At 43.7% G+C, this 16,108-nt stretch overlaps 1 protein-coding gene across 1 annotated transcript; it reads right to left on the minus strand.

Moving 5' to 3' along the window:
• Window positions 1–11,802: 11,802 nt before the first annotated feature.
• LOC147615774 (uncharacterized) lies at window positions 11,803–14,874 on the minus strand. The gene is made up of 4 exons (XM_086778375.1): window positions 13,090–14,874; window positions 12,709–12,999; window positions 12,462–12,632; window positions 11,803–11,986 (listed from the first exon to the last, which is right to left on the minus strand). Exons 1-4 carry the CDS (start codon window positions 14,446–14,448, stop codon window positions 11,915–11,917), a joined length of 1,893 nt encoding a protein of 630 aa, XP_086634501.1. The 5' UTR covers window positions 14,449–14,874; the 3' UTR covers window positions 11,803–11,914.
• Between the last annotated feature and the right edge of the window lie 1,234 nt (window positions 14,875–16,108).

The raw sequence follows: 16,108 nt of genomic DNA on the forward strand, positions 1-16,108 counted from the left end.
TGGTTCTATGAATACAAGTGGAAATTGACAATCAATGGGATTATGCAAGGTTGTATAGTTGGCATTATTTGACATGTCATTAATATTGGATATAGTGATTGTGATTGGCTCATAAATTCACCAAGTTCATGTCAAAATTTTACCAAAATCTAGTCAAAACACCTTGAATGGATGCTGTTTGGATGAATTATGATGTTTTGGATATGTCGGGATGCATACATGCATTGGTTTTCAAGTTGGTTTCATGTGGGTTGTTGGCAATTTGACATAATCTACATTTTAAGATTCAAATGCAACTATAGGATTATCCATAGAGCCCTCAACCACCCCGTTTGGTTTTCGGGTTAAGGACCTACGCCCATTTCTTTACTGCGTAAATTTGGCTTCACCATTGTGTTCTCCACTTTCCAAATACCTTAACCACTAAGTTTAATTTCATTTGGAGCATTGGAGTACAAGTGTGGTGGACCAAACTATCACAATTTGAATTGGGAAAAAGTCAAAAACAGAGCATATAGAGGGTTGATTGAACCAAAATTGACATCATAGGCCCTTACCCCTTATCCTAACACCTTCCCATAGAGCCCTAAAACACCCAAATCCAACACCCCTACATCATCCTATCGCAAATTTGCCAAAACAGCCGTATTATGGCCCGATAAGCCAAAAGGTAGACCTAGAAAGCTATCATTGGCAACAAAGGATATGGAAGGGGAGGAATTGATGGAACATGGCACTATGGACACAATGAAAGAGCTTAAAGAGAAATTTCTTGGGGAAAGCACTCATAAAAATGCCTCTTAATCCATTGGTCAAACTTCAAAGGGAGTTGAAGAGGATGCTTATGTGGGTAGTGCCCACCATAAGCACACCTCTCAAATTTTGCAAGCCATTTCAAATGACACTCTCTTACAATTTCTTGTGGATAAACTTGATTTTAAGCCACTCATGGATATATTATATATCATCAACCATACCTTTAATTCAAAGGTTAAATCTATGACTACCCAGATGGGAGCTATTGAAGATCAATTGGGTCAATCCATGAATCAATACCATGAAGAAGCCATTGAGGGTAGAATTGAGGGTAGAATTGAGGGTAGAATTGGTGGGGTTCATGAGGGCAAGAAACCTATGTATAAAACTTATTATGGTGGTCTCACAAGGGAGGTAAACAAGCTATGCAAGAGGTTTTCGTGAATAGAAAACCACCACAAGATTCATTCAAGCATATGGATCTATGCTATGGTGATGCCAAGAGGGTACCATCTTATCCAAAGGAAAATCAGCCTATCATGGTAGATGAGAAGATGCATTGGGATGAGGATGGGCCAATCATGATTGGGAGCCCTTGTCTTTTGTACAAAGACAAGTGGAAGCTCATGTTAGTTGGATGGAGCCCTTGTCTTTTGTACAAAGACAAGTGGAAGCTCATGTTAGTTGGATGGAGTTAACTTCGTTCATCAAGAAGTACAAATACTTTGCTCAATTTGCCAACTTCTACATGCAATCACAAAAGAACAAGCCACATCATGTGTTATGGCTCACCCTAACCCTCTTTGAAACACATCCAATAAGAGATTACGTGGTGAACCATAATTGTCGTGAGAGGATCTTTCCAATGACCGAGCTTGTAACCCTTGAGGTCTCCAAACTCTACAATGCCTTGAGAAGCAATTCCACCATGCCTCCCGCCAGCGTTATCACACTGCCACATTGCACTATGGGTACTCATCTCACCTCACTTTACTCACACACACTCACGGGCATGCATTAGGGAGAGAGATTAGTAACAAGAGGATTAGCAAGAGTAAGACTCCATTGCACAATGGGAGAGTATCTTGTGTTATGAGAGATATTCACTTATATACATGGCCATAAGTGTTCACACACACTTAAATTATGACCGACCGATCACTTTAGGCTCATAAAAGACCTAATTCTATTACAATGACTACTCTCATAATATATCCATGAAGTACATCACTTAGGACTTTATCCTAACTTGCTACCACATGCTCTTGAACAGGAATTGCCATAAATACTCTGTCACACCATTTTACGGGTGCCCGTCCAAGTTGTAGCTTTGGACACCATTGCTTCATATCTTGAATGTATGACCCTTTGGTGTATCTACCTTGACTCCTTGGTGTAAGATAATGGTGATAACTCTTGTTAACCCTAGGAATGTATGACCCTTTGGTGTATCTACCTTGACTCCTTGGTGTAAGATAATGGTGATAACTCTTGTTAACCCTAGGAATGGATTAACATCCCCCCCTTCTCCTGATGGCGATCGTGTCTTCACTCGTGATTGCATTGAAAACCTTTGTGTTGGGAGAATGGACAAGATTTGTCGATGGCTTTGATGTTGAGTGACGTTCAATGGTCTTTGTTCCTTCGAAAGGAATAAGAAAAGCTAGTTAATGAAAAGGTTAGTGGTTTGTTGGGATTTCCTAACGGTGTGGGGGGAGGTGGGGTTTTTTGCAAGTGATTGCATTTTTATATTTTTGTGAGCTCTGTTTTTTTTTTTGGCTCACTTTGTTTTTGGCAATCATAAGCAAGGTTACATGTGATTTGTGTTAGTGGGAAAACTAAGAGATGTTAATAATGGGAGATAAGAGAGGGAAGGAATCGAAGGAACATAGACATTATCATCAGAAGAACGAGATGATGATTCTCAGTTCCTCATTTGATTCATTGAAGTGACATTCATCATTTGATTCATTGAAGTGACATTCATCATTTGAAGAAATTGGCCTTTGATGATGTCCCTTTGTATGGCAGAATTCTTGTGTTGTTGAATGAGTAGGACATGTTCCTACATGCTTCTTCCCATGTGCCTTTTATGTTTTTATGTATATTGAAGTGCTCTTATGAAGTAGATATACATGAAGTACAAGAAGTGAGTCATATAGACTCTTATTGAACTGCTCTGTGTTGAAGTAGCCACTTGTTGGCAAGGTTGAAAGAATTATGTTGACTTACGAGGCTAATATAGATATCTTCACAAGGATTGGAGATCATTGATTTATAAAGATGGTAGCATCATTTGGAGAGGTTTGTAATTTGAAGGAAAATTCTAGGCGATGGGTTGTACCATTGACTAGGCTTTCGCCCACCATGGCCCCCCCATCCAGAGATGTACTTAGAAGTTGTCGATGGTGAGGCTTTGGTGCAAATGTCCTCAAGTGCATGAGTATGGATATGTACTCATAGAGCACCTGCTACATTAACATAGCCAAAAGAATATTAAGCTATAAGCTTAACAAAATATAATGGCTATTGAAGATTCTTGGGAGTTGCTTGTGATTTTTATCACTTCTAGGTAGGCCATATGTGTGACTCCCTTGTTTTTGTATGTTTTTTTTTGTTACCACCTTACAAGACGATGAGCAAAAGATTATTGGGGCTATTCTCCTTTTTGAGAGAATAGGTTCTTATGTCTGTTGCGTAGCTTCTACACTTGCGCTCATAAGTATGAAAAGATCATTGTGAGTTTATTTTTGATGCACTCATAAGTCTCCATTTGCAGACATGAGAATTGATTCTTGAATTTTTAGCTCAAATGTTATCGAGGGCAGTAGGTAAGAATGCTATTTGGTTACCATTGGGCTTGTTTGAACACACAAGCTCTTGTGTAGGTGCTAAATGCACGAGAGTGGTTGAGTGACTTGCTTGGTGTTCTTTGGGCCTCCATTCTTGTCAAAGGTAAAGTTGTTGAGATAGAAGTCGGTAGTGAGGCTTTCTTCACTTTGTTCAATTTTGGCAACCATATGATGGCATTACCATCATAGTATCCTTGTTGTTGAAGCACATGCACAAGCACAAGCACCCATCTTTGATAAACATTATAAACTGGTGGGCTGATGCCTTTGGTGCTTTGGTTTTTTTCTTTGAACAGGCTTAGGGGACTTTGTGATGTGCTGGAGAATCCAAGATTTATTATTACTTTGGTAGTACCCTTGTGCTTGTAGTAATCTTTTTGGTACCCACACTTGTTTACTTGGTGGAGTTCTTTGAGGAACTCGCATAGGTTTTTGTGGACGGTGTGGAGTACTTTTCTTTTTCCTTGGTATCTAAGTGATGTGTTGAGGAAGAGGCTTTGAATGTTGAGGCACCCAAATTTGATTGGCACCTTCGTAGTAGCCTTGAGCTACAAGTAGCTGCTTCTCCACCCACATCTTGATACTATTAAGACACCTTGATTTTGGTTGTCTTGGTGGAGTTTTCTTTTTGGTGGACATGAAAGGTTTTGGGATTTCCTTCACATTGGGTAGCGCTGAGCCTACAGGTTTGAGACTCATGGGTATTTTTGATGATGATGAGGCTAGAGTCTCTTGTGGAGTGGCTATTGATGAGTGATGAGGCCTTCGAGCATGTGGTTGTCTCCTTTGGTGGGGTTTGTTAATGAAGAGGCATAGGCTCCGGGGCTTTTCCTTTTAGTTCCTTATTAGAGATAGATGGTTGCTCTATGGAAACTTCTTTAGGAATAGCTGTTGATTGCGAGGTATTACCATCTAACTTGAGGTGCATTGAGTGAAGAATCAAAACTTGTTTCATTCTCACTAAGTGACGTACTAGAACTTGTTTCATCTTCTGACTTTCTTTAGATTGTTAGGTTTTCATTATGCCATACGACGATATCAAATTCTCTTTTGGGTTTTTGTATCCTGTGTCGCACATATAGGTTTTGTGGTTTGTGTGACCATGACTTTTGAGGTGGATGCTTCTGCATTATGTGTAGCTTTTGGCTCTTTTGGGTTTATGTTCCCTTTTGGGTTTATGTCCTCCATAGGCTTCTTTTCCCTATCCTTTAATTCAACCTTGGTTTCGATAGTTTGTTGTCCCTTATTTTTCTTGGGTTTAGAAGGTTTTGCTTTTTCTTTTGGGTTCTACTTTAAAGCATGTTCTTCTACCCATGTTGAGGTATTGTCTTTTTTGTTCTTTTTGACCGTTTCTCATGCCTTTGCTTGTAAGCGTGTAAGCACATTCAAGGGTAGCATGGACAATTGCCCATTTCTCGTGCCTTTGCTTGTAAGCGTGTAAGCGTGTAAGCACATTCAAGGGTACTGTGGACAATTTCCTGTTTTGTACACTAAAGATGTTAAGAGTTTTTTTTTTTGAGACAAGTTGCATTGAAGCAACTCGTCTTAAGCAATCTTGGAACATGTTTTTATCCTGAGGGCATGGAGCCCCAACAGCCCTAGCCTGCAGATCTTTATTAGTACATTTTGTTTTGTAAAGATTCTTCTCGATTACGAGCTTTTTTCTCATATCTTTGTTTTTTTAATTATCCAGAATTCTTATTGAACCCCTCATTATTTTAGCAATTTAAGACAGCTTTAAAAATAATTTACGAAAAAATTGAGAGAAAGAGAGAGAGAGAGAGAGAGAGAGAGAGAGAGAAGTATAATACGAGTACACATATAAATTGAAATGTCGCAAGATATTTTCCATTAAAGTAACATTGAGATACAAATTGTTTTGAGCCCAAGTCCTCAATAAAAAACATTCCTAAAATTCATAATCATCCTGCTGAGTAGGCTTTTCTTCAGTTGTGGCCTATTTTGGGTCTTTTGAAGGATTGATACACAGCTTATGAATCTTTCTATTATTCACCTTGAATTGTGCCTTGCTAATATCCTCACCTCCTACGATTTGAAGGTGCTCCCTAACATTTAGGAGGCTCCAATGTCTACTTGCACTTCCAACTTCCACCACACCACTTGGCAATTGAGCGATAAAACAACTTGTTTATTTGCCCTTGCATTGGAACCCAATAGCTGTTCTTTTTCATCCACCGCTCATAATAAAAGCGTATGTATAACGTGGAACGAGCTTTGAGATATCGAAATGAAACACTAGAGTAGTCTACTATATTACACTTGAATGTGTCATTTTTATGCACCCCCTCTACAATACTCTAATGCTCTCCAAGCAAGGCAACCATGTCATCATCTAGTATTTTCTTGCACACAAACATGGTAGATGTTTGTGAGAAGGTAAATTGATTGAACATCTTAGCAAAAAGATATATTGGGTACATACCCAACTAAGACCCACAGATCGAGAGGGCTTTGCAAACTTTAAAGATCCTTGTATATCACAAAGCATCTTTGATTTCATGACCATTACAGTCCAAGCATCTGGGATTGGCCATTCAAAAGAAGAGAGGGGGGGAGATGTTGTCATTTGTAACTTACCAAAACCACCATCATACCTTGGAACCACATAGGAGTGCCGGTAAACGAAAACTTTTTCTTTAAGAAGTTCTACACTGTTTCTATAAGAAAACATTGCTTCACCGATATCTCCATGTAATGCTTGAAATGTTCCAGTAAGACTGCGTAATGGCATTCCTCTACCAAGTTTGAGGGAAAAATGCCTACAAATAAGAAATAAGATGACTTAGAAAGAAAGAAACTTCTGGTAGTTATGAAATCATATGCTCCTTTCAAACTCATGATACTTAGAGTTGCATGGAAACTTACTTTAAACGACCTTTCCAATGAAGCTCCATCACATCTCGCCGTCAAACTCAATGGGGACCAATTGCAATAGGCTGTAGATAAACCCAAGAACCCTTGCGAAATGCCTCTCCCACCCAAGCACCATCATCATCCTTCCTATGCAGCGATATCTACTCAATCTCATCTTTTGGTCTTCTTGGTGCAGCCATATCAACCAGAAGCTAAAGGTGAAGCTTGTTGTGTGAAAGGTTAGGATTGGGTGAATGTTCTAGAATGAGATCTATAGATTAGGGTTTTGGAGGAGCCTTGGAGAATGAAGAGATGAAAGAAGGGAGGAGATTAACGAGAGTATAGTTTGGATGTTCAAGAAGCTAAGCGAACTTGAAAATGAGATTTTGGTCTATAATCAAGTTTGAGATGAGTTTTTGGGGAAAAAAGTGACTATTTTGGAATAATGAGCCACGAAAATTGTGGGACTACACCTACCTACTCTAACCCTCTACTTTTTGTAGGAGACAAATGTAATTATAAGCGCTGAAAGCCTAGTCCCCCTCCTTACTGCCTAGTCTCTCTCCCTATATACAAAGGAGACTAAATGTGCACACTCCTCTATTTTTATTGGTCCGTTACTAATTACTTTCATTTAGTAAAAGGCCCAAAATATGTTCAAATGCCCCTTAATGTCCTTCCTACTCACAACATGTTGGGCTGACCGCTTTAACAGGTGCAACCTCTCCACCCTTGCCCTTGTCCATCAGGGTGTACTGGTCGATTGGGCCAAATAACTCCACAAGGAACTCCACGCCATTTTCTCCAACCCACAGGGCAAGCTGGCCGCCTCATTACTCCTCACCAAGGTCCTCTACCATGCAGCCGATTGGGAGGAGCTTCCACCACCTATCCATTTACAAGGTAGTACCACCATCCCTTCCATGATCTCTGAGCCATAGCCTTAACCTACTACCATGTCCCATCCAAGTGCCACCATTCTGATCTCCAAGAGGAGGAGGCATGCCACAAAGCGACTGAGGAAGAGGAGCTTTACCAAAATTTCCAATTCCTCAAAGAGACCCTACTCCACTCCACACCCAGCCCCAGTGGCCAAACTGTCCCCTCTTCCTAACCAGCTCACCCCAATGAAGGGCCATCGGCCTCACCCTCCACCTCCTGGTGCCACACTATGGATACACTCCATTGGGTGTAGGCCCGGGGTGTAGGCCCGACTACTTCCGCTCCCAACAATACTTCTCTGAAGGAAGTTGGTCCTCCCATGGCACCCTCCCCAATTTTGTAGATAGATTCTCTAACCTCGCTCGGGAGCTCCTCACTTCCATTGACAGATTACATGTAGAGGCAGCATGAGCAGGCCATAACCACTCAGTCCACCATGCTCCTAGTCCATGAAAATTTAATCCAAACCCAACAAGATCTCCAGGCCGCCCTCCTTGTGCCAACACCCACCAACTGTAGGCCTCCCTGGAGGACCAGGAGCGCACCCTTGCCAAAGCCCTACAAGTAGTCACCCAACTCTAGGAGAAACTCCAAAAGGCCCATGTGGACACCCCAAACAGCCCACGCCGCTTGCTCCCTAGCCCAACGAAAAGCACACGATCTATGCAACATAGCCCAAACAACCCAGGATGGCCACAACCAGATCCATTCTTCCTTCGACTCCTATAAGGCAGTCACCGAGCAAACCCTGTGGTAAAAGGATGCACAGCGGGGTAGCCAAGGAACGCACAATTTAGGTGCAACATGCAATTCTAGGGCAGATGTCCACAACACCAATGAAAACAAAGTATATGCTTTGATGCATGCTTCCACTGAGTTGCCCAACCAAGGAATGCACAATTTAAGCGCAGCACGCAATTCTAGGGCAGATGTCTAGCACCAATGAACACAAAGTATATGCTTTGATGGATGCTGCCATTGAGTTGCCCAGCCTCTTCATCTCACCCCAAAACCCTACCCATCTCCTAGAGCTCCACTTCTATGCTTTCCAGCTGAACCTCCTCCAACACAATCTTTTCCTCGACAACCCTCTCATCGCCTCCATCCTCTCCTATATCAGCACCAAAATCCCTCCCCCCTCCATTAACCTCCTGGTCACCCTTTTCGTCCAAACCCAACTTTCCTTTGACAAACCCACCATCCTCTTCACTCTTCCCATTCACCCTCTCACTGCCAACCTCATCAACTGGTCCACCCTCCTGGAGTACGGACAAGCCACTAACATCCATGCCTCCATCGAACTTACAGTCCCCACTAGCCCTTTGCATGTACCCCTATGCCTCTTCAAAATCCCTTATCTCCCTCGCCTTCCTTGATCGGCGATTGGACAACTGTCTCTACGTAGCTTACAAGGCCCTTCGTTGTCGTGCCCTCCCTCCTTACTCCCCCTATGGCCTTGTCCTCTACACTCACATCTACCACCAACTATAGGTCATCGCTCCACTGCCCTCCTCCAGTTTGATGATTCTCACATCGCCTTTTCCCACGACTTCACCCTCGAAGAGGTGCATGAGGCTAATGTATTATTTTTCTCCAAACATCCGACAGTTTCTCTTATGGTGGGAGACCACGCTACTACTGCTGCTAATGACATGAGGACAACGACGACGATGAGGGCAATAACCATCCCACCGGAGAGGAGACCCCCCTACCCACCAAACTTGCCCTCAACAACCTCCTCTTGGCCCCCACATCCCCACTCCCACCCAGGCTCTAGCTCTCAACCGCCATCCAACCCACCCCTCCCCACACTCGTGCCCACCAATGGTCCCTTGAACCACCAATGGTCCCTTGAACCACCCACACTCCATACCAAAATCCTATCACATGCAGCACGAACTTTCCCATTTCAACCTCTTCCACCGCCACCCTTCCCATCTTTCCCCTTTCAACCTCTTCCACCGCCACCCTTCCCATCTTTGCCTCACCCCATATACCACACCATCTCGCAACCCCTCGCCACCTCCTTCACCAACACCACCGTCACCCCCTTCCTCCCTCCATCTGGGATTGGGCCCGCCATTACTCCCCAAGGATCTCTCTTCTACATCGGCGTGCCCACATCCTCTCCTTGATGCCTCAGTGTCACTGCACCACCCCCTCAACTCCTCTGCCTCCACAACCCCAACACTTTGACCTACCTTCACCCACCCCCTAGAAGAGGCCAAAATTCCACCCCCAATCCCCACAAGAGCAAGATGAGGTGGACCCCCTCAATCCCCTCAACTGGCATGGTCCTCTGGAACGCAGAGAGTCCGAGCATGCCATCTGCATCTTGTTTGGCCAACAATACCAACAAGTTTCACTAACAAAGGTCATCGATCGCATGGACAATCATATCCTCCCACTCTATATCGATGCCAAGCAGGACACCTATGTCTCGAAGCCCATGCACGGAAGAAAGCATGCTGCCCAAATGCATGCATTCACGGCCAAATATGATCAAGTATCAGATCTTGCCATCATCACCACCATCCGCTTCTTTAACCTTATCACCACCCACTTGGGTGGAGTTCCCCACATGGCACCAGTACCATGAAGAACCCATGGCCTCACCTTCGACATTAATAAAGGCCCCACCCTCAAGTAGCTTTTTAGCTACTACGAACATACCCAATGGATCCTTGCCTCTAGCACCTCCAAACCTTTGAAGATATAATAGAGACCGCCTTGTGGACCAGCTACAAAGCTTTCCATCGGTCCCCCCCCCACGGTCCCCCCCCCCAGTACCCCAAATCGTGGTACGACTTTGTCCGCACATACTCCCTCTACTACCCTTGAGCCTTGTTGCGAGTTTGAGGATGGACCTAAATTAGGGAGAGGGGTATGTTGATCACAATGGTGGGCGGACTTGAATTAGGGAGAGGGGTATGTTGACCACAATGGTTAACATTATTTTAAGCATGGTTACACTTCATCTAATTCATTTTTACGAAAAACCATGCTAAGCGTTTCATGTAAAAGATACGGGATGACCGAGATTATGACATGTGTAACACCGGCCATGAGTAACAAGACTAGGTGTACATAGAGCTAGAGAACCAATTTTGGGCCCCCAATTGTTAAATGGGTAGCCGGCCATTGTAAAAAGAGAGCTCATGTGTATAAGTGACTTATGAAATATGAAAAGGATATACAATCCCATTATCACAATGGAGTCTTCTTCTCTCTCCCTCTTGCTCTCTTTTGGCTATGGTGATGAGCTTATGTGTTGATGCATGCTTGCTTGGTCGATTGTATGTGTGTGCCTTGCCTCTTCTCTCTCTCTCTCTCTCTCTCTCTCTCTCTCTCTCTCTCTCTCTCTCGTTCATATGAGCACACACCAAGGCATTGAGATAGGAGTTGTTGAGCTCTCCATAGCTCCTTCTGTTTGCTCCTGCCTAGCTTAAGGAAAGCTCCACTTGGATGACACAAGTGCTGGTGGAGTGAGTCCCTAGCAGCTTTACATTGAGGAGTTAACCCTCATTAGGGTTGGCTAAGTATATGTTCCGGAACCGACCCTTGCATTGTCTCTCTTGTCTTCTCTTCTTCCTCTCTCATGCAAGGAGTATTCTCATTTCGGTGAATAGCCTCTTGAATTGTAGCATAAAGCATTTATGTGATAGATGAATAAAGCATTGTTTTTGTAAATTGTTATTAGATCTCTGATGGAGTGTGTAAGGGAGATCCTGTCCTTATCTTTGTCTCATCTTGGCTAAGTGTGGTGATCATCTCCTATGTTGGAATTTGAAGAGGATTGCTATTACAAGGTAATATCATTTTTGAATTAAATGGCTTTCCTAGTTCTACTAATAAGGAGAAGCCTGATAGTTTACTAGGAGGTGGAATCCTTCTACTCTCAATATCATCAAATTGCAACAACAAACTAACGCACTCATTAAAAATTACAAAAAACTGATGCACTCTTTAAAAACAAGGGTTTCAATCGAGTAGTTAATCACCAAGAAATGTGACTAACAAGGGCTTTAATAAGGAGGCTACTTCACTAACCCAAGAAAGGTGACTAAGGGTTCTAACAAGGAGACTACTTCACTAACCCATTAAGATTCTTCGTCTAAAAGATTTGACAAGATAACAACATGTGTAATATTGTTTATATAAAACTTATACTATTCACAGAAAATGTGCAAAACTATATACAATGAACATCCAAATTGAACATGCAACATTTTTTTTACATTTTATTTTTTCATTTCAAAAAATCTATAAAATTCAAGGCATGAATAGATTCAACCTTTAAAATTTGAAGGCTTTTAAGTTTTGTGATTTGTTAAGAAAAGTGTTATTTGTAACGTTGATACTCAAACACTTGTCCTAAGTCTTGTAATAAAACTTCGAATTTATAAAGTGATAAATTATGCAAAGAAGCAAAAATTTACATAAGTGCAAAGTCGGAGTAACGACAAGCGAGTATTTCTAATTTTGGCTAGCTAGCTTGTTGTCGCAGTGAGGAGGAGGACTCTCTTGATCTCATGAGTTGCAACATCGTCCTCTTGAGATTGCTGGGAAATTAAAAAGGAAGGACAAAGAAAATTAATAATGTATTGTAATTAAGGAGATAAAGGAGTGCTTAATACATGGGAGATTAATTAACGTATATGCAACATAATTTAATTAGTGAACTACATAAATTAATGCTAGAAAATCAATTAAAATAGATGCGAAATAATTATTAGACTAGTGACCTACAAATTAATGCTAGAAAATTAATTAAAATAGATGCGAAATAATTATTAGACTAGTGACCTACAAATTAATGCTAGAAAATTAATTAAAAAAGATGCAAAATAATTAAACTAGTGACCTACATATATTAATGCTAAGATGGTTACTTAATCCCACCCTTGAGAAGAGGATGGGATTAAGTAACAATGTATTAGGATTGTTATTCAATCCCATACCTTAGGATTAATTCTAGGATGAATTCGAAATAATTAAATAATTGGGATCTGAACGATAGAGGCGATCGAGTAGTACCTCAGCTCGAAAAACATCCAGGGCAAAGCTGTTGACGCAGCTGATAACAGCCTGCTGGACGTCGATGCCGAGACCATCCAATGCTCTCATGATGGACAGCAGAAGCCCAGGACGCCTCGCACAGAACATGTGTATGTTGAGCGCCCGCCCTTCTCTTTTCTGCACCTCTATCTGCACATGTAGTGTCCGAAATAAGCTGTTCCGCCTGTATTGGGACTGTAATCTGAAGTCAGGGCTGGGCGCTTACCTTGGGTGGCTGTGTTTGATCTGGATCACCTGCAGTCATGGCCAGCTGCATGGAGGTAAGAGCTGCTGAGGGGCCGTATTCTTCTAGTTTCACGAAAGAGCCGGGAAGATTCGAAGTTGATGTTGATAGTGTCTGATTCATGAAGCTGCTGGGCGTCGGAGGAAGGCTTGCTGCAGTCCTGCAGTTGTCCGCTACTGCACTGGCTTCAAGCTCGTTGTGGAGGTCATTGATGCGCTGCAGGAGCTCCTTCAAGTAATCGATGGCGTCCCCTAGGATAGAAGCTCTGTCCATCTGCGATACAATTAAGACACAGAAAAATCGAGATGTGAGAGACTAGAGAGAGAGAGAGAGAGAGGGGAGGGCGACGGCGGCGGTGATCACCTTCGATATCTTGGGCACCACCGAGCGTAGCGTGTATAGCCTGTCGTTGAGCTTCTTCCTCCGCCTGCGCTCCGCCATCAAATTTTTGGCGGGAGGCCCTTTGACCTTCCCCCTGCCGCTCCCTCCTCGGTTAGCCGTATCATTAGTACCATTTTCGGCGGCTGCGCTCGCGCTAGCGGCTGTCGTCGCCACTTGCGAAGCCCCTTGCTCGTCTGCACTAGCCTCAAACGCTGCGTCAACTCCATCCACCATGTTATTTATGTGATGATCTGGGTCGCTTATGTGGAAGAGTGCCATGCAATCTTCATCTTCGTCTGCAGCTTCCAATTCTGGTGCAAGGTGACCCCGGTCTGTTGCTGCCGATGCCGCGGCTGCTTCATTCTCGCTTAGAAAATGATCTTCGCCTTCATCATCATCATCCACCAGATCTTCCATATCTCCAGCTACCTGCTCACCAACGACCCCTTCTTCACACATTCTGGAATTGAAAGCACTATATTGTGATGCACCTAGATTGGTCCACTCCATGTGGTTGCGACCCAATTTTGCAGAATTGCGCCCCTTGCAAGAGCTAGGCCTACCCATTGCAGCAGGGTAGCCGGCGTCGATAGCAGAGCTTACCACTGGCTTCGTTTTGGAGGAGGAGGGAGGAATTGGAAGCATGCCGGGCGGGCGCCTTAGTATATTGGCAGGAGCGGCCGAGTCCCGGCGCTGAGCGCCAGCACGCTTTTGGAAGAGAGTGGGCGCGGAGCCCATGGGAGGATAAACCTCCAATGGCTGCATCTGCAGGTAGGGACTAGACGTAGTGGCAGCAGGCGAGGGAGCTGGTGTAGTATCGTCGTGGCCAAAACACCCTTCTTTGCTGAAGAGATTGAGAAATCCGGTACTGGTCGCATTCACGACGTCGTCAGCAACTCCGGCAGTAGCAACGTTAACATGAAGAGGAGGGGAAGAATGGAAGAAATTCAGAGCGGCAGGGCCGTAGCCAGCGCCGGCTACAGCTCCGGCCGGAAGGGGACTAAGACTAAGGTCTGCGGCGCTGTTGAGAGGGCTCAGAAGCTGCTGCTGGACGCTTGCAGTGGTGCTGGTGCTACCACAATACTGAGGAGGGCTGGCAATTAAATCCCTCATAACGCTCTCCATGGGCGCGGGAGGGGCAGATGTGGGAGTATGCAGCCGACCGCTACCAACACCCAAGAATTCTTCATCATTCATTTTGATCACGGGGGCACAGTTGGAGGAGGAGGAGGAGGAGGAGGAGCTATCTAGTAAAGGAGAGAAGGTTGGGATCATTATCATGTGAAGCGAAGAAGAAGAGGAGGATGAGGGGACGTAATTATAAAAGGGCACATAACCCATATTGCTATCACTTGGTTTGGCTGTGAGGCAACAACAAGTAGGAGTCTAAGCTGGTGGAGGTTGTGTTAACGTTGGAAGGATAAAAAGCATGCAGGAGCTGCGTATCGGCTGCATGCAACGCTGATAGGCACCCAATATGAGGATAGAAGGGTGCTCTAATGATTCAAGAGGAGGAGGAAGAAGAAGAAGCCGGTAGAGCCGTCATGATACTAACGATCGAACTCTACTAAAGCTCTAAACGGCGCACAGGCAGCTAGGGTTCTCTCTCTCTCTCTCTCTCTCTGACGGCTCTTCATGCAGACACAGTCTTTATCTCTCTCTCTCTCTCTCTTCACGCAGATAGAGAGGTCCAGAGTCAAGAGTGTAGAGGTTTCCCCATCCAGCCCAAGAAGAAGGCCTCTCTCCAGACGATGAAGTGATGCAGACGGGCTGACGGGCAGGGTGAGACGAGAATAAATAGACAGCGAGCACGCCGCTCACCCACCTCCATCTACACACAAAAGCAAAGAAAAAGAAGGTCGTCTTCGTGACGACAAAAGGCGATAGCCCCCAACGCAAGCAAACACGCACACACACAGAGCTTGCACACACACACACACAGACAGAGCGGTCAATGGTCATTACGGTGGCAGCAAGAGGTGTGGCACAGTACTTGCACCTCCAGCCTCCTGCCTTGCTGACCTCACCCATCCAGTTATCACAGCCTTAATGGCGATCTACCTTCTGTATTGCACAGTGCACTTGACTTCACCAGTTTTACGAACTTTCACGGCATTTACTGCTGCATCATCATCATCCCTCTCTTTCCAACTCAGAAGTAGAACCTGTAGATGCCTCAAGTTGCACAGTCTCACATCCCAATACCTCTGTTTTCAACCCAGACGTAGATGTCTCAAATTACATCCAATAACTCTCTTTTCAACTCAGAAGTAGTCTCAAACTGCATTCACATCCGATACTCTCTTTGTGGTGGGTTAGTTAAGCCAAAACCCTAAGGTCCTAGGTTAGTATTCCTTGCCCACCACACCTTGTCCACATCCAATACTCTCTTTGTGGTGGGTTAGTTAGGCCAAAACCCTAAGGTCCTAGGTTAGAATGGGTTCCATCGTTGCTCACCACACCTTGTTCACATTCAATACTCTCTTTGTGGTGAGTTAGTTAAGCCAAAACTCAAAGGTCTTGAGTTAGTATGGGTTCCATCCTTGCTCACCACACCCACAAGGTCCAAAGCTTATATGACATCCCATGTTCGATCCTTGCTCACCACACCTGCCAGATACAAAGCTTATATGGCATTTCTTTCAGGACCCTCCTTCCTGGATTGCAACACTTGCATTGAAAAGAAACTCAAAAGTAAATATTTAAGTTAAGATGATTTGAAAATTTATTTTGAACATCTTGGTAACACCATTAGATTCTTTAAGGACTCTCTAAAGTACAAGATTTATCACTTTTTAAATATTGATAAATAATATAAGGCCAATGACAGAGCGTTGGACTCTCTAAAGCACAAGATTTATAACTTTTTAAATATTGATAAATAATATAAGGCCTATGACATAGCATTGTTAGCCATGCTAGTAACAAAAGGAGATGGACTATCAACATGCCCATCCCAGTAAGGAAAGATAGTTCAAATTTCAACTTAGCCTAGAATGTG

This window comes from Cibotium barometz, chromosome 39 (assembly GCF_041138505.1).
Source record: "Cibotium barometz isolate CiBa-2024 chromosome 39, ASM4113850v1, whole genome shotgun sequence".
Classification (NCBI taxonomy): Eukaryota; Viridiplantae; Streptophyta; class Polypodiopsida; order Cyatheales; family Cibotiaceae; genus Cibotium; species Cibotium barometz.

Excerpts from the sequence above, each read along its gene's own strand:
- LOC147615774 (XM_086778375.1), bottom strand. The coding sequence starts at position 14,448 with ATGGGTTATGTGCCCTTTTATAATTACGTCCCCTCATCCTCCTCTTCT. Across the intron at positions 12,633-12,708 it reads ATCAAACACAGCCACCCAAG|ATAGAGGTGCAGAAAAGAGA; the intron begins GTAAGCGCCCAG and ends CTACATGTGCAG. Across the intron at positions 11,987-12,461 it reads TGGATGTTTTTCGAGCTGAG|CAATCTCAAGAGGACGATGT; the intron begins GTACTACTCGAT and ends TTAATTTCCCAG.